The sequence below is a fragment of the Canis lupus genome, chromosome 29, assembly GCF_011100685.1.
Source record: "Canis lupus familiaris isolate Mischka breed German Shepherd chromosome 29, alternate assembly UU_Cfam_GSD_1.0, whole genome shotgun sequence".
Classification (NCBI taxonomy): Eukaryota; Metazoa; Chordata; class Mammalia; order Carnivora; family Canidae; genus Canis; species Canis lupus.
The window spans coordinates 20,706,309-20,724,445 of record NC_049250.1 but is presented as its reverse complement, the minus strand read 5'-3'; the positions used below and the strand labels follow the sequence as shown (position 1 = coordinate 20,724,445).

Sequence of the window (18,137 nt, the reverse complement as noted above, 5' to 3'; positions counted from 1 at the left end):
TTTCATAGCAGCTGTACCATTTTATGTTCTCACTAACAGTGTATTAATATTCCATTTTCTCCATATGCTCATCAACACTCATTATTTTCTGTGCTCCCCCTCCCCTTGTTTGGTAGTAGCCATCCTAATGAGTGTGAAGTGGTATCTTATTGTAATTTTGATTCATGTTTCCCTAATGATTAGTAATATTGAGCATCTTTTCTTTTGCTTGTTCTTTGGAAGAATATCTATTCAAGTCTTTTGCCCATTTATTTAACAAATTGGTTTTTTGTTGTTGAATTATAGGAGTTCTTTATACATCCTGGATATTAGCCTCTTAGCAGATATGTGAGTTGTAAATATTTTCTCCCATCCCGTGGGTTGACTTTTTACTCTTTGATGCATAGAAGTTTTCAGATATGGTCTAATTTATCTGTCTTTTCTGTTATTGTTGATGCTTATAATATCTAAGAAGTTACTGCCAAATCCAGTATCATAAAGCTTTTTCTACAAAAGTATTATACTTTCACCCTTAAATTTAGGTCTTTGATCCATTTTGAGCTAATTTTTATATATGGCATAAGGTAAGGAACCAACTTTGTTCTTTTACATTTGGATATCCAGTTTTCCCAGCACAATTTGTTGAAAAGACAACATTCTGCATTGAATGCAGAATCATTTCTGCATTAAATGGTCTTGGTACCCCTGCTGAAAATCATTTGACCATATGAATAAGAGTTTATTTCTGGACCTTCTTATATTCCATTCGTCTATATCTCTTTCTTTATATCAGTACCACCCTATTTTGATTACTGTAGCTTTATAATAATCTTTGAAGCCAGAAGTATGAGACCCACCTGTGTTCTTTTCCAAGATTGCTTTGTCTATTTAGAGTCCTTTGAGATTCCATTTGAATTTATGATGGATTTTTCCATTTCTGTAAAAAGTGCCATTGAGAATTTGATAGACATTGCATGAAATCTATAAACCACTCTGGGTACTATTAACATCTTTATATTAAGTCTTCCCATTGGATGTCTTTCCATTTATTTGTGTCCTCTTTGATTTCAGCAACATTTTGATAGTTTTCAGTGTACAAGTTTTTTGCATACTTGGTTATGTCTATTTCTAAGTTTTATTCTTTTGGTGCTATTGTAAATTAAATTATTTTCTTAATTTCTTTTCTGGATTGTTCATTGTTAGTATATAAAAATGAAACTGATTTTTGCATGTTGAGTTTATATACTTTAACTGTACTGAATTTATTTATTCTAATAGGTTTTTATGTATATGTGTGGAATCTAGAGTTTTCTACATATAAGATCATGTCATCTGCTAACAGATAATTGTATTTCTTTTCCTATTTGACTGCCTTTTAATTCTCTTTTTTTTTTTTTTTTTTTTTACCTAATTGCTTTGGCTAGGATTTCTAGTACTATATGAAGTAGAAATGGCAAAAGTGGGGCACTCTTGTCTTATTCCTGATCATAAAGGAAAAGTATTCAGGCTTTCATCTTTGACTGTACTGTTACCTATGGGCTCTCCTATATGGTCTTTACTGTGTTGAGATAGTTTTCTATCCCTTGTTACTAGTTTGTAAGGTGATTTTCTCCAATGGTTTTACAATTTTTAACAGTTTACTGTGTGTCTCTCAAGTGTCTTTTAATCTATAGATTCTCACTCAACCCTTTTTGGTTTTCTTACCTGTGTACTTCTGTTGAAGTAACCAGGCCATTGGTCCTGTACAATTCCTGCAACTCTTCATGGAGAATTAAGAGTCATTGTACAATGAAATTCATTGTAATAAATTTTCTTCATTACATCCCCATTGCGTTCCTTTGTCATGTATTTCCTGTCCTCTGTATTTCCTGGAGCTAGATCCAGAAGCTTAATTAGATTGAGGCTTGATTTTGGGGCAGGGGGGCAGTGAAGACTTCATAGATGGATATATCCTTCCAATAAGAAGAACATGATGTCTGGTTGCTGTCATTTTTAAAACTTCAGGATTCTGGTTAGACACTCTCCTTTAGTAATTTGGTTAGACAGTTCTTACTTATCCTATATATCCTTTCTTCTTGGCTCAAAGATAGTTGATTAGGAAGGAAGAAACTCAAGAGTTATGTATTGGGGGGGCAGGAAGTTAAACTATAAATCCATTAATTCTGCAAGTATACACATATATACTGTCAGAAATAAAATGATTGACAATTCTTGTTGCAAATATCTAAGCCATAATTCTTTTTGGTGAGGCAAAGTTTTGAAGTGAATCTAAACCACTTCCTTACTTGAGATTTTCCCAAATATCTCTTCTTGAATAGCTCTCCAGTATTTCTGAAGATGCTTTATTAAGGCTTCCTGGTCACTTCTAGTGAACAGAGAGGTAATCTCAGTGGCTCCTGCTGAGTAACCTGGCAGGTGCCACATTTCTTTATTATCTTTTCAGTACCATGGTGAATTTTAGTTTATCAGACCTAGTTTCAAGCCAGTTTACTAATGTGGTTAAATCTATAGATGTGCTTGATGCTTGGCAGCTAATTTTAAAGGTAAATCCAACTGTTCTCCTTAAGGCTTGAGTTTAGCTTTAAGCTTTTTCTCTGCAGGTGGTTTCCTTGCAAATCTCAGTATAAGAATAATATTTAACAGAGGTTTATGTATAATGTGTATACAATGTAATCTTGACTTGGAAGTAAATGACCAATTTACATTAGGAAAAGAATGTCCACATCATGGAGCTGAGGAATGGAATACCTTTCCCCAGGAGTCAGTCAGATGATTCAATCAAGAGTTGCTATTTTGTGAAAAACCTGATACTAGAAGACCCTACTTTTCTTTCTTACTGTGGTAGCTAAAAATAATATATTATGTTGATATTCTTAAAGTGCTTCCACCATTTATCCTTTAATCCTTCCATAAACAAGAACTAAGATACTCTGTTACTCCTGAAATGCTGGAGTCAGTGCATCATTTTGTGAGCATTGAAAATTTTCAGGGACTGTATACATTGAAGGTACTAAATTTGTAATGTACCCCAGTAATTACTGACTATTGCCAAATCACTACAGCCATGATAAACTTGGGCAGGGTCAAGATTTTGCCAAGATGTAATCTCCCAAGTCATCTGCTAATTGGCTGTAAACAATGGATTTGGGCTAGGCTTACCTGCCTATTCACAAAGTCTGATCTTTTAATGATTAATGGTATAATCTAACAGGATTTATGACTAACTCAAGATAACACTGCTTGGCTATGCACGTGATTGTGTGTGTGTGTGTGTGTGTGTGTGTGTGTGTGTGTGTTTTAAGAACATCTATAAATTTCAACTAAATTGGTGCAGTGCCTTGATCCTATCTGAATCCTATCAGTCCTATCTGACTACCTCCTACTCAACTCCTAGAGATCTTCAGTGTATGAAACATATTTTGCTGGTTTCCCAGTGTTGGGTCATCTCTCCTAGTGATAAGAACCAGCTTTGTACCAAACAGCTCGGTTGCTATTTTTGTGAGAATAAATGGCAGGCCTTCCTGAGAGTAGGAACAGTGAAATGAAGTTTAGCTCTTAAAAACATGGTCATCTCGGGACGCCTGGGTGGCTCAGTGTTGAGCATCTGCCTTGGACTCAGGGTGTGATCCCGGGACCTGGGATCAAGTCCCACATCAGGCTTCTTGCAGGGAACCTGCTTCTCCCTCTTCCTGTATCTCTGCCCCCCACCCCTCTCTCTCTCTGTCCCTTATGAATAAATAAATAACATCTTTAAAAAACAAAAACGTGGTCATCTCAAAAATACTGGCATGGGGAATTTATGGTTACTCTTCTCATTAAATAGCCTGAACTCCGCATCCAATTTGAATGCAGAATGTTAATGCATCTTTTTGTAGTGGAACATGGAGTCCCATGTGTGGACTCCACACAGCTATTGATGTAGTAGTGGCAGTAATAGTAGAAATAACACCACCACTACCAGTAGTAGCAATAGCACCACCAGCAGCTTCCTGCTTGCCAGGCACTGTGTTCAGAATTTTAAATAAATTACCAAATTTAACCTTTAACATACCTGGTTTTATTCCCGTTTTACTGATGAGGGACGTGAGGCTCAAAGGGGAAGTAACTGAACTTGACCACTACACAGCTAGTCCATGGCAAAGTTTAAAATCCCGGTCTAAACTCTGTGGCTGCAAAGCCGGTGGTATGAGCATTATGAGAGTGTGCATTTCTGATGATCTTCTGCCCTTGTGTAAGAGGTTTTTGCCCACAGATTATGAGCAAAATTACTTTAAAGGAAACTCCTTGAGGTACCTGGGTGGCTCAATGCTTGAGCATCTGCCTTTGGCTCAAGTCATGATCCTCGGTTCTTGGAATCGAGTCCTGCATTGGGCTCCCTGCAGGAAACCAGCATCTTCCTCTGCCTGTGTCTCTGCTTTGCTGTGTCTCTCATGAATAAATAAATAAAATCTTTTAAAAAATAAAACAAACAATAAAAGAAACTCCTTGAATTTCTGTGCCATGTAGTGAAAGAGTGGCCCTGAGAATGCCTGGTATTAGACCTAGTTAGTATTAGACCTAGTTCAGTCAAGAGATGAACTGAATGGCTACATTGTAAGCACTGTGTACAATGCAGTTCCAATACTAGTCCTCCTAAGAGAATTCCTCTACTGATGTGTAGAAGCAAATGGAACAGACTTTCAGGGGCAACAGTATCTTCATCTGGTGGCTGAGTCTCAGTAACATCAAATTTCTGAATTGCTATGGATTCCATATTTAATGACCCTGATAATTTATCAAATGCCGTAGCTCATCTATGAGAACAAGGTGACGAGGTCATATCCTAATCTTCTGATAGTCCAATACCCACATGCATTTACAGACACTCCTTTCCTTTGTTCAAAACAGATCATAGATTTTCAACATGTGAATTCAAGACTAACAGACATAAATCTCTCTAGAGGCTGAATTTAATGGCATTTCAGCATTTCTATGTACGAATTTGTCTAGAATTTATTTTTTTCTCTTTTAAAAGCATTTTCATTATGTGAACATCTCATATAACCATGGTGATTAAGCTGAAAAAAAAAATCATGAAACAGAAAAACAAATAACAATAAGCCAGGGATGATGCTAGTGATTTCAGCATTGGATGATAATTATTTGAGTTTCTTTGGGCATTCTGTGTCCTAGAAACAGGAGAAAAAGATCTTGAGGCAGTGGGATAATTAAAGATCACTTGATAAAGGATGAAAGCAAAACAGTTGTTTTAGGCCTGGGTCCATACTCAGCAGATTTCATTGTTATTTAATTTTTCAGCTAAATGTTGCTTTCTCCTCAATAGACATAATTGTCTTTGACTTAACATGCAATAGCCTGGGGTAGCCTCACATTGCAACAAGTTCCTTCACTTTATTTTCATGACTTTATGCAGACATTTGCAATTTAATATCCTATCAAAATAATTTAGGAACAGATTTAAATTTCACTTCTCTCTGTTGGTGGGGGGTTTTGGATGCTGTTTGTTTTGCTGTGGTAAGGAACAGCTTGAAAAGAAGGTCTCTAGTAAATGTCCTGGGCATAAGAGCTATAGTAAATTGACCCCATTTCTTCATTAAACAAGAAAAATGATAAAACATTTGACTATTTTCTCTTTTTGAGGCTCTTCACTCTATTCAATGAGGGAACTCATTGCAGAGCAGCATATAAGAATATATTTTGCAGAATGTTGTAATGCATACCACTAGTGAATTTAAAAAATAAATAATTGCATGCTGATCTTATGCTAATCTTATCTATTTCATGAGGAAGATAAGTAAGGCTTTATAAGCAGCTGTTCTAAGAATTGGCTGCTCTTTCATCAAGTACAAATTAATCAGGCATTCCTCATATGTTTAATACTATATTATTTAGATAGAATCATTTTAGGACTCAAATGTCTGGGTTTTTGTTTTTCTTTTCCTAAGCTGGGTAACTAGGAATTTTTTCACAAAGTCTGAATGCTAACAACTAACTAAAGATCAAATTTAATATTTTTTTCATTGGAATTATTTAAAATACTCTCTATTGCTTTTCATTCATTTACTATTCTACCAAATTTTGGGAAAGCTCTGTGCCAGGCATATTGTGCTAGGTCCCAAACATCTAGAGATAAGGATGTAGGGTTATGGCTTTGCTCTGCTTAGACAAGAACACACACAGCTATGGTACCCAGTGGCCAGTGGGCCAGGGTGGGAAAAGCTAGGGATGAGACTCTTAAATGATCAAAGGGGCGATGACCTCACTATACTAATGTGGGTAACCAATGGAGACTTGTCATTTGCCCTAATTTTTTTTAAGGTCCTTGGTGGGAATGTCCATCAGAGCCCCTCCTCTTTTTTTAAACTTAAATTCAATTTAGTTAACATTTAGTGTATTATTAGTTTCAGAGGTAGACTTTAGTGATTCATCTGTTGAAAATAACACCCAGTGCTCATCACCTCATGTGCCCTCCTTAATGCCCAGCACTCAGTTATCCCATCCCTCACCCTCACCCCTCCACAACTCTGAGTTTGTTTCCTATAGTTAAGAGTCTTTTATCATTTGTCTCCCTCTGTTTTCATCTTATATTGTTTTTCTCCTCCTCTATGTTCGTCTGTTTTGTTTCTTAAATTCCACATATGAGTTAAATCATATTGCATTTTCTTTCTCTGAATGACTTACTTCACTTAGCATAATACCCTCTAGTTCCATCCACGTCATTGCAAATGGCAAGCTTTCCTCCTTTTGATGGCTGAATAATATTCCACTGCACGTATATGTGTGTGTATCACATCTTCTTTATCCATTCATCTGTTGATGGACATCTAAGAGCCCCTCCTCTTTTATATAAGGCCTCTGCCTTGTTATGGCTTTAAGAAAAGATTTCATCATAAAAAAAAAACACTCTTTGAAAAACTATAAATTGGCCACATGTTAGGGAGGTAAGCAAGAGTCAGATACTTATGGGCCTTTTGTACTTGTTGAAGTGTTTGGATATTTTCTAAAAGCGATGAGAGAATGACATTGTCATAGTGAGGGCCTGGGCATGGAGCCTAGGGAAGGAGACTGTGGCAGATATCCACAGAGGAGGCATATGATTGGCAGCGGGGAGGGGGATTGGGGAGAGGAGTGAATATAAAGAAGACATGAATTCCAGATCCAAGTGGCAAGATGTCATATTGATTTGATGTGATGTACAGAGAGGCTCTTTAAAAGAATGCCAAGGTCTGGAGCTGGTAGGTTGCCATTCTCCTAGAGAAGAAAATAGTAGGTTTCCTGGAGAACTATGATGAATCCAACTTGCAGCACATGCTATATGGTACATCCAGCTAGAAATGACCTATAGGTAATTGATATATGGGCCTACAGTTGAGATCTAAGATTTTAGTAGAAGGGAGCAGGGTGATGGCTGAAGCCATGAGTGTGTTGGGGTCTGTCTTACAGTAAGGAATGGATAAAACAGTCCCAGGGACCCATATCATTTAAGGGATAGATGATGGATACTCAGATTCTACAAGGATACCCCCCAAATACTGATGATGTTATAGGCATCAGAAAGGAGAAATGTCAAGAAGATATTGAACGACAGTGACAAGTGCCACAGAGGGTCAAGTTCAGGAAAAAAAAATGGAAACATTTGGCAACAAGGTTTACTTACATGACATGTTTCTTTGAAGTGGAGGCAAAGTTCTAAATAATTTTTCAAAAGTGATATAACAAAAAATGGTTTTATAAAAGCAACCATTTTATAACTGCTGCTCTGGAATTTGTTATTGCAAAGCACAAGAAAAGTAAGATTAAGCCAAAGACGTGGTGATTTTAATGTCTCAGTTTTGGTCTAAAAAAATGTGGGTTTTTTCTTCCTTTAAATATGCCAAAATAAGCCATCAAGCTATGACTAATTTATTAACTGTTCAATGTTAGCTTTTGTCACATTTGACTTGTATCAGACATATTTGAAAAATCTGAAAGTATTAAAGGATTTTTATAAAATAAATTTAACCTCAATGTGAGAACTCCAGTGTAAGCAAATTATGAACGGGGTTATCTATTTGCTCTTCTGCTAGTTTCCTCTTAGGTCAACCACTTTGGGTGAGGCAGCTGTGTACCCTGCCAGCCCTGTACCAGGAGCAAATCACAACACTGATGCGACTCTGTTTCCCTGTCTCTAAAAGCACAAGTGGGTGTACCATAGGGTTCTTCTTTTCACACTATATAGATCATGATGCATTAGTGGACCATGACATGGAAAACTATCAACGTGCACTCCACACAGTGGGTAATGTCTTGTTTTGACAAATTAAACATTTCAGCTCTTTTTGTGTGAGAAGGGGGGGGAGGGGAGGGAAGGAGGAGGAAGAAGGAGAGAGAGAATACTAGAACATCATGTAAAATGTATTTTTTACTATGGCTTGTGGTTTTAAAATGTTTGAGAAACAGTGTTGTCATCTTGAGCCCTTTCCTATTCTAAAATTCTCTCTTTCCAGTCAACTGTCAGACCATTCTTTTACTGTAGTAAATGTTTCATAACAATACTGTGGAGCAGCAGGTATAAAAACTTGAAGGACAGCTAATAACAAAGGAGAAAAACATTAAAAGGTAAATAAGACCAACATCTGTGTTGTATTTGACCACAAGATTGAACAAGCCTTTAAAATTTATTAGTATTCCGACTAGCAAGTCATTACTGTAATTTATGAAGTAAAGCTAAAGTATGCTATATATTAACAAACAATGGAGTAATTCTTTTGATGGTGATATAAATAAGCAACCCTATCAAAGGAGAAATCATACTTTTTTCAAAAGTAATGATACCATGGCACATAAATTCCAGAATTGGCAATTAAATAAATGTGGTGAGTCTCTTCCACTTTGCCACATAAAAAGATTCATTGACATAGTTATGAGACAAGTCAGTGTATTTTTATTGGCCCGAGCTGGAGGGAGTAAACACCTTAGTCAGGTGTTTTGTTTTAGAAACAGCTGTTTGAACTTCTCTGACTGGTTATTTCTGCTCTAGGGTCTATTTGAGCATTTGCTTTTTCCAGCACACTTTACTGTTTTAGAATCCAAGTGAGTGAGCAATTAATTTCCTATAAAACTAAGATTCGGTGAAAGTTTTTCTTTATTTGTGAACTATTTTCAATTCTTCTACAACCACAAGCTCTCACAGATTTTAGGTGGCCTTAAACAGGGACAATTTAAAGAATCCTGAGGAATAGAACTCATCAAACAGGAAATCTGAGGGAGGTGATTTTATTTGTCCTTCCCCACCGTGCTCTTGAACACTCAGTTGGTCTGTCTGTCTTTTCCTCTCTGTCTTGATATAAACCCTGGGGAGTTTGCTTTGCCCCTTTGCCCACCCTAACCCCTGACTTTTGGCAGCACTGTTCTCTGCCTCCTTCCCAGTATCAATCAGCTAGGCAAGACTGGAATTTAGGCCAGCAATGCCATCCTGCCCTATTTTCCCAAACCATCCGCTGCCCGCCCTCTGGGGCTCCTGACAGGTAGACCATTGGAGTGCTGGTGGGATGGGGATGGTGCTAGCAGGGTGGGCGGCCAGAGAGGTGGTGGCTCCTCCCCCGGCCAGCTGATTGGCACGTGGCAGGCAGCCATTGAGGCAGTCTCTACCCCCATCCCAACATCCCAGGTCCCTGCTCTCTCCAAGGTGTATGGACAGATATGATGGTGCCAAATTAAGAGACAAGAATTTTTTTTTAATTCTACATAAGAACAAAGTGTTTTTCAGTCAGTCATCTGATTTATTAGATGAGCAAACTGAGGATCAGGGAGGTAAGGACACCAAAGTAGGAGAGCAAAGGTAAGAGCTTTTCTGCCATTGCTTCCTGCTATTTCCCAAAATCCGTGAGGAGATGATACTTGAGGTAACTACTCAACGGCTTAATAGATTCCAGATACAAGGAGAGTAGAAGGTCAGGACACAGGCAAGTCTTGAGCTCTGGAATGAAGATAGCACGCTCAGAAGACAATGCACAAAACATACAAAGTTTACGTCAGACAGTAGAGACGCACACAGTGTACACCAATACGTGAAGGCATAATTTCTCTAGTTATAATTTCCCCAGTTAATGATATCGGTAGATTCTATACTTAGTCCAAAGGCTTGCTGTAATAACAAAGTAGTATTTCAGAAATTATTGTCTGAAAATATTTAAAATGTCGTGCTTGTAAAAGCCAATATTGTTAGAATGCCAGTAAAACCTTCCCAGTAAAAACTCACATTCCATCTTTGTATCCTTGATGGACATTTTTTCTTTCCTAATTATGCAGGTCTTCACCATGAGCCATGTGGTTTCCCGGATTCGATACGTTACAAATACAGTAACCCCATGAACACTGCAAATATTTGCATAGCCCGAGTTCTTCTCAGTGCCAGTAGATGTCATTGGGATACGGGGTTGTATGAGACAGACTGCTCATCACGAGTGTCCAAGGCTTGAAGTTTTTGATGGAAGCCCCTGTACATTTCAGAATGCTGGTACTTCCCTCTGTGTATGGTACTGGCTGTTTGAGGACTGGATAGTGTCGCATGAATGTCAGGATCAGCTCCCTGTGCTGGGCATGGTGCCAGGTGGTCAGAAAGGGTACCACTTCCTACTATGAGCATGCTCAAAATTGGCAGGCAGTCTGAATAAATAAGAAATAATGATAGTTGTCATCTGATGTAGAATTAGTATTTATTACTCCTCTGAAATTAATCTATATTGTATCTATTTTCTGGTATTTGTGGCAATGCTTTCAGATACTCTTAATGGGTTGTGGCACAACACAATGTCTTCTCCAGTCACTGAGTTTCTTGCTCCTGAAACAGACGTGTGAAACTAAATTTCCTCTACTTTCTATGTCTCAATAACCCTAGATTTTATATTTTTGTAATATTTTAAGCAGCACATCATTTCTTCCTTATGCAAAGTACGAACAACATTTGGGTCACTTGTTAAATAAGTCCCTAATGTCTGCTCACACAATGCGTCACTTACACCAAAAGCAGCTGAAGCCCAAACCTCCCAATGAATCTCTTGCTCTCACCCCTTCCTGGCACTGACCCCCTCTTATTGTGACAATATATTCCATTAACCTGAAATATATATGTTCTTGACCTGAAAAATTCTTCTTTTAGGATCCACCTACATCAGTTTCCCTTGGACTGAGAATGGAAGAAATGATTTTCAACTTGGCAGACACACATCTGTTTTTCAATGACTTAGAAGTAAGTTCTGATTATTTTATATACACACTTCATGTTACATGTCTGCAAATTGATGAATGGCCTTTTGAAATAACAGATATTATTTTGTGACTATATAACTAGAATAAGATAAATTAATTATATGGTGATGTTTGCCTTCCTGGTATTTCTGATTTTGCTTTATTTTGACTCCTATGTTTCAAGGTTAGATTCCACATGACCCTTGGTAAGGATTAAAATTTGATGTCAGGAATCTTAAATATTAAACTGTGCTGGTATCAGAAGCTACAGATTCATCAGCTACATAATTACTGTTGAGATGGATTACCTTCAGAATCCTCCAGAAGTTGTGATACTGGCATATGCTGTGTCAGACTTTTATCCTACTGGGTCACATGCTTTTGTTTCTGATTGCCCCAATTGTATAACATTTTAGTCCAGCCTCCGCTCTTTGGGCTGCCAGGTTTTCTTAGGTCAAACTGCTGATGATTTCATTTGCCTGTTATGGTTTGGGGGGAAACTTTTGTAAGATGGTTAATTGTGTTATGGGCACTGTCAAACATGATGATCTCGATTAGCAGCATTCTTAAGAATAAAGACTATTGTTTCTCATATCTCCATTATGAGAAAACATGACTATAACTACATTTCACTTTCTTCTTAATAGAGACAGTTGTTTATTTAAATCCTGCTGTTAAGCAAGCTTGTGGTAGGGCTGCCAATAGGCATTAATCATCAAGTTGTTGTTTTGGTAGATTTTATAAATGTATGTTATTTCAGACAGGAGAAGAATCTGAAAGATTCAAATAGAACTTTTACTGATCAAAGTTAATTGGCAGCAATTGGCCTTTAAATATTTCCTGATGTTTCCCTTTTCAAAATCAAGCAAAACACACCTTATTTAATAGATGAGCCAAAATCATTTGAAAAATGCCAGTGTGTGACAGAACTTAAATGCGGTTTGTTCAACATCTGTCCTGTATTTTGATTTCTTTTCATCTGCAATGAAACTACTCATAGGCGAATTGGCAACTTCCAGTGCAATAAAATTATTTAAATGTGCTTCATTTTTTTCCCCATTCCTTAGTGAAATATTTATTTTTACACTTAGAGTAAAATACATTTTTTTTTTTTGCATTTTAAAGTGTTTGCTTTTCTTAAGGAAATTATATGTAAGGCATTACTTTTTTTTGAGGTAGAAATATTCCAAGTGAGTGACAAGTTCAGAGTTGCCTTTAGAAGAGCTTAATAATCATTCTTATTTTCAAAAGCTGTTTCTGATTTATGGTTGTGATTCACTTCATAAGAGAAGGGCACAAAGAATTCCATATTTTACTAGTATGTTAAAATTCCTCCCCCAAGTTTCCATTTGTTTCTAATGATACGGAATGGGCTGATATTTTGTCTAGAGTATAACCTTGTTACTCTTATTGGTGTTAATAGGTGTTAATAGCGCCCATCAAGAAGAAATTAGCAGTAATTTGCTATTGCTTTTAAATTCTACCTTCTTATAAATGCCAAAGCTTGTCTATGCAGTGCCAAAACTATGTGGTGAAAGTGAGAAGTTAGGCAAAGTAATAATTCGGTATAATATAGACCAAAAAGCTTCCAAACTTGGTGTTGACATAATATATAGCTGGATTTTTGTTTACCGACATCATTCACAGTGAACTATATACAGAGAGGGTCTAAAATAGTGATCAGGCAAATACATGAAAAATACCTATTTGAAAGTTCTACTTTTAAGGTGGTAGGGGATGTAGTTTTTCCATAAGCCCAGATTGAAACAAAAAGAAAATGAAGAGGTAGGGGGTCTATGCAGTCACTAAAATATCTGATTCTGTTCTTGGAACAAGGACTCTGACTTATGTAAAACAGAGAAAGGAATAAACCAAGTATAAAAATCAATAGTAGAAACATTATTTAGGCTTATAACCTTAAAAAAGTTGGTTTTAAGTTATTTTACTCGAGAATAATATGAGGGCGTCAGCAAAAGTATAAATGAAAGGTCCACTTAGCCTCTGTCTTTGAAAATTGTTTACTTGCTCTAGATTTGAACAATATTTTAAAAATAAACTGGTTCTTATACTTATTGCAGTCTTTCATTTTATATTTTTGTAATTCAACAGGCCTGGAACTGGTCATTGCAAATATTAGTTTCTTTCAAAATAAAAAGCAAAATTATTTCCTGGGAAAAATAAATGTATTGGCATTATATTCCCAAGAAAACCAAAATTATCTCATCAGGCAGAAATGGTGTGGTAACGCTGGATTTCACACTCTAATGAGCAATGTGCTGCGGTAGGGGACATGGATATTTTAATATATTTAAATTACATGTTTTTAGCTTTTTAAGATCTCTGATACAAGTAATTTCAAGGAGATTAGTGATCTATTGGTTAGCTTGAAGTGTGATTTCTGAACTCCAGTTGTTGGCCTCATTTTCTTTTAAAATGTTAACTTTTTGCCAGCCACCCCTGTGTATAATTTGGTTAATTCACAGTTTTGGCTTGTAAGAGATTCTAAATAATGAAACACACTATGTGAGAGGCTTTCAGTAACAGTTCCTGTATTATCAAAGTATATGCTTAAAATAGTTATTAGGATATTATTTAGGAAAGTTAGAGTATCATTTTAAAGTAATTTAGAAATATTTTAATTGTATTTTAAAAATTAAAGAGTTAATCATTTTTAGTTTTAAGTCTTATTTGTCACTTCATTTCATAACATTTGTAAATAAAAGCAATCACAAATTAGTTGTGTTGACATTCGGGGGAGGGGTGGACAGGGAACAAAGGAGAAATTTTGGGTTTTTTGTACCGTTAAAAATCTTTGACATGTTAAGAAACATGAGTGACAGGGAGACATAATTATCAAAGGAAATGATATCTTCCCCCACCAGAGAAGGGTTTAGACTTTAGTTCCATAGTGTACTTCTGGCTTTCCTATTTCTAAGTCTGAATAACGTCCTGCGTATCATTTTACCAAAAGGTCTCCACATGCAATACGATGATGCTTATATGGAAGTCATTTTTTATGAATGACAGTATGGAACTAGAGGTGTGTTTTTTTTCCCCCCTCAGCTTCTTTAGTAAAGCATGATGCTTTCTGAGTGAATGGAGAAAGAGTTCTTTCTGTTGGATTTTTATTGAAAGGCAACCTGCAAACAGAGGAAAGGAAAGGCCTTTCGTGTCTGATAACGTTTCAGTTTTAACTTGCCATTGGTCGGTTCTCCTGCTAGACTTTTCCACAGTTAAGGAAAGTATTTCATCAAGGTGGATATAAGTCTAAATACAAACAAAATGTAAGCTTATGTTGAATTTTCTCTCTCTGTCTGCTGTTAAGTACTATCATTTTGATGTAGTTTTGCTTGGGGTGAGAGGGAGTTGCAGGGTGGGGTGTCAGCTTCTGTTTTGTCCTCAGCTAGTCTCTGTTCCCCATCAATTTTACTGGCATTATGGTTGCTTTACTCACTGGTATTATTGACCTGGTGTTCTGCAAGAGCCTCAGAGGCTCTCACCCCACACTCCCCACTGCGGGGATCAAGGTTGGGAAGCAGCAGGAACACTCCCCACCCTTCTCTGTGTGCAGGTGTTGTGCACACCACATTCATCTGGATGAGTGTGAAGTTACATTGGAATATTCTCCTCCTTCTAGTGTGTTACACAGTTGGGACAGACCAGACGATACCTTGGTGTCAGGATTTATGAATATTTCAGTCCTTTTTTGGACCTTTGCTACATAGACTTCTGTCCCAGATGTGATTTTTAAGCACCTGCTCCTGGTGGCCCCTTGTTTTCACCTTTTCTACTAAGAAAAATCTTGGGGGACACCTGGTTTGCTCAGTGGTTAAGCATCTGCCTCCATCTCAGGTCATAGTCTTGAGGTCCAGAGATTGAGTCCTGTATCAGGCTCCCTACAGGGAGCCCACTTTTCCCTCTGCCTATGTCTCTGCCTCTCTATGTCTCTCATGAATAAATAAATAAAATCAGAAAGAAGGAAAGAAAGAAAGAAAGAAAAAAGAAAAGAAAAATGTCTTGGGATAGAAGGTTCTGGTCTCAGTAGAGGCCAGTCTGCGTTTGGTGAGTCGAAGTCCATGGAAAGGATCTGGAAACAATCTCTAAATAGTGCCATGGTTTAAAGGAAAGAAGCTGTAATGATTTTTCTTATTTATAAAGAAAAAAAGATTAGCTTTCCCCTTAGTTTAATTTAGTGTTTAAATTCGTAGTAATATTTTGTTACTCCAAACCTTAGGTTGTCATCTAATAACCTAATTATTTTAATATTTGTTAATTATTTTAATATTTGTTGTTTAGAAATTTAATTTTAGCTAGGAAAAAAAGTCTGTCTTCAAAGCATCAACCATGCCAATACTTTAGTAGCTTTGATTACAAGTGATCCGTTCAGTAGTAACCTAATGCTTATGTTTCCAAAAGTGTAAAGACTTAAACTAATTCAGAAGTTGATTTGAGTTGAAAAATATAATTCATCTAGAAAGTGCCTTATTCTCCATAAATAGGAAGAAACTTTCATGCCCATTATCTAACTATTGTGGCGGGTGCTGAAAGCTCTGGTTCTCTGCTGCCAAAAGAGTAGGACACTTCAAGATCTTGAACTGTTTTCTGTTTTCAGTCCCTTTCACAAGCCAAGAGCAGCTATATGGAAATGTGTGTACGTATTACTATTACATTCCAAACATAAACATACCCATACACAAATATGCCATTTGTTTTCTGCTCTACACGGAGGCTTTTGTATACTTATTTTCCTCTTACAGATTTAGCAAACATAGAGGATCACTTTTTATTTTTTAAAGATTTTATTTATTCATGAGAGACACACAGAGAGAGGCAGGAGACATAGGCAGAGGGAGAAGCAGGCTCCTTGTGGGGAGCCTGATGCGGGACTTGATGCCTGGACTCTGAAATCAAGACTTGAGCTGAAGGCAGATGCTCAACCACTGAACCAACCAGCATCCAGAGGATCACATTTTTTAAACTGCCAGTAGCATCCTTCATAACATCCAAAATATTGCCTTCTGCATGCAGACTGTTAAGTGAATTAGACTGAATTCTTGCTATCTTAGAGTCTTAGAATAGAAGAACAATTTCTACTTCCTTCCGCATGGAAGACACTCAAGTTGACTTTGCCTTCCTATGTTTTAAGGTAAGTTGTTTGGCCTTGTCCATTTCCTTAGTGGACAAAAGTAACAGCAAAACCCTCAGTTTAGAGAGCAGAAGACAGTTTTCGGGTAACAAATGATTATTAGACATAGTAAATGAATATTGGATTTAACTATGTTGCAAGTGATGACTGAAAAGAAACAATGTCCGTATTTTCTTATTATTACTAATGAAGAACTTTAAGTGTTCTTCCAATTTAACCATCTTACAAGATTGTCATCTTTCTTTTATCTGAAGTAAGAAATAGAAATATAAAAATATATTCAAGGACTTCCTTAATTCTGAGTTTCACCAGAAAGGTGTAGGAGTCAAAGTATATATATATATCTGTTTAACATAATAAAAGATAGTATGTCACCTTACACTGACAGCCAGCCTTGTACTTAGCAGTAAAATAAAAGAGGCACACTGTCATCACAAAAGGAAAAAAAAAATGAGAATGCCCTCTGCCAGCACTATTATTCAGCATTATTCTAGGAGTCTGAGGCATAACATGAGCTATAATTAATGAAATGAGAGCGATGGAAATGATTGTTCTTTGCAAAAAATTTGATATACATAGAAAATAGAAGGGAATCTACTAGAGTAGGCTGAGAATTTATAATATATTTCAGAAAAGTGAAGGATTATAGAATTTTAAAAATCAGTAACCTATTATAGCAAGACATGCAAAAATTTTATTTTTTTCAAAAATTTTAATAATTTTAAAGTAGCAGCAGTAACCATAACACCAAGACAAAAAAAAATTTTAAGAGGAAAAATAAGGAATGACCTATGTAAGAAGTATTTGCAAGACACATATGAATAAAACTTTGAGAGATCTAAAGAAAGATTTGCATAAAAGATTTCTTCCTTTTCTTTTCTTTTTTGTAACATGTTCTAACAATTTTGTAAAATCGTTCCTAAAGTCCATTTGAAAGGATAAATAGGCAAAAATAACTGGAAGGTTTTAACAAAAAGTAATAGCATCCAGCTCAAACAAATAGTAAATGGTTTATAATTCTACGATTATATGAAGATTTGTGTTAGCCTACTGTTAGCCTGCATTGGCATTGGATAACCATTGGGAGAAAAGATCAGATGGCTCAGGGATGCCTGGGTGGCTCAGTGGTTGAGCATCTGCTTTTGGCTCAGGTCATGATACCGTGGTCCTGAGATCAAGTCCAACATCGGGCTGCCTGCGAGGAGTCTACTTCTCCCTCTGCCTTGTCTCTGCCTCTGAGTGTCTGTCATGAATAAATAAATAAAATCTTAAAAAAAAAAAAATCACTCAGGCACAGCCCAACTTCTAGAAAACTCTTGTATGTGTTAAATGGAACCAAGCAAATTAATAGTGAAGGGATGGATTATTCAACTTGTATGCAGAAATCGGTCAATTAAAGAGTTAAAATGTAAAAGAATAAAACACAAAGAGAAAACATAGGTAGATCAAAAGGAGATCTCAGATTGCTTACAGGAAGTAAATTTTTGGGTAGCTGTTTGGCAATAAGCCTCAAGAGCCTAAAAACATTGCACTCATTTTACATCTAAGAATTTTACTTTTATCAGAGCTAAAAGCAAGTGTTTATAATAATAAACATTTCTGAATTACGGAATTCTGATGATGTTTTGTTTCTTGGCCTGGGTGTTAGTTACAGGAGTATTCCATTTGTGAAAATTCATCAAGGTATGATAGTTATTTTTTCAGTAAAATGTTAATTTTTAAAAGGCACTATTTTGAGGAATAGACACACACACATAGTTTGCTGTCAATTCTGTTTTAAAAA

General features: G+C 36.5%; 1 protein-coding gene across 14 annotated transcripts in view; it reads left to right on the top strand.

The window, feature by feature from the left end:
• Nucleotides 1–18,137, top strand: part of EYA1 (EYA transcriptional coactivator and phosphatase 1) — a 418,629-nt gene that overhangs the window by 354,260 nt on the left and 46,232 nt on the right. For all 14 annotated transcript variants that reach the window (XM_038579507.1, XM_038579505.1, XM_038579506.1 and 11 more), the window contains one exon: nucleotides 11,120–11,209. In XM_038579507.1, the coding sequence (XP_038435435.1) occupies nucleotides 11,120–11,209 (90 nt within the window). The remainder of the gene's footprint in view (nucleotides 1–11,119; nucleotides 11,210–18,137) is intronic.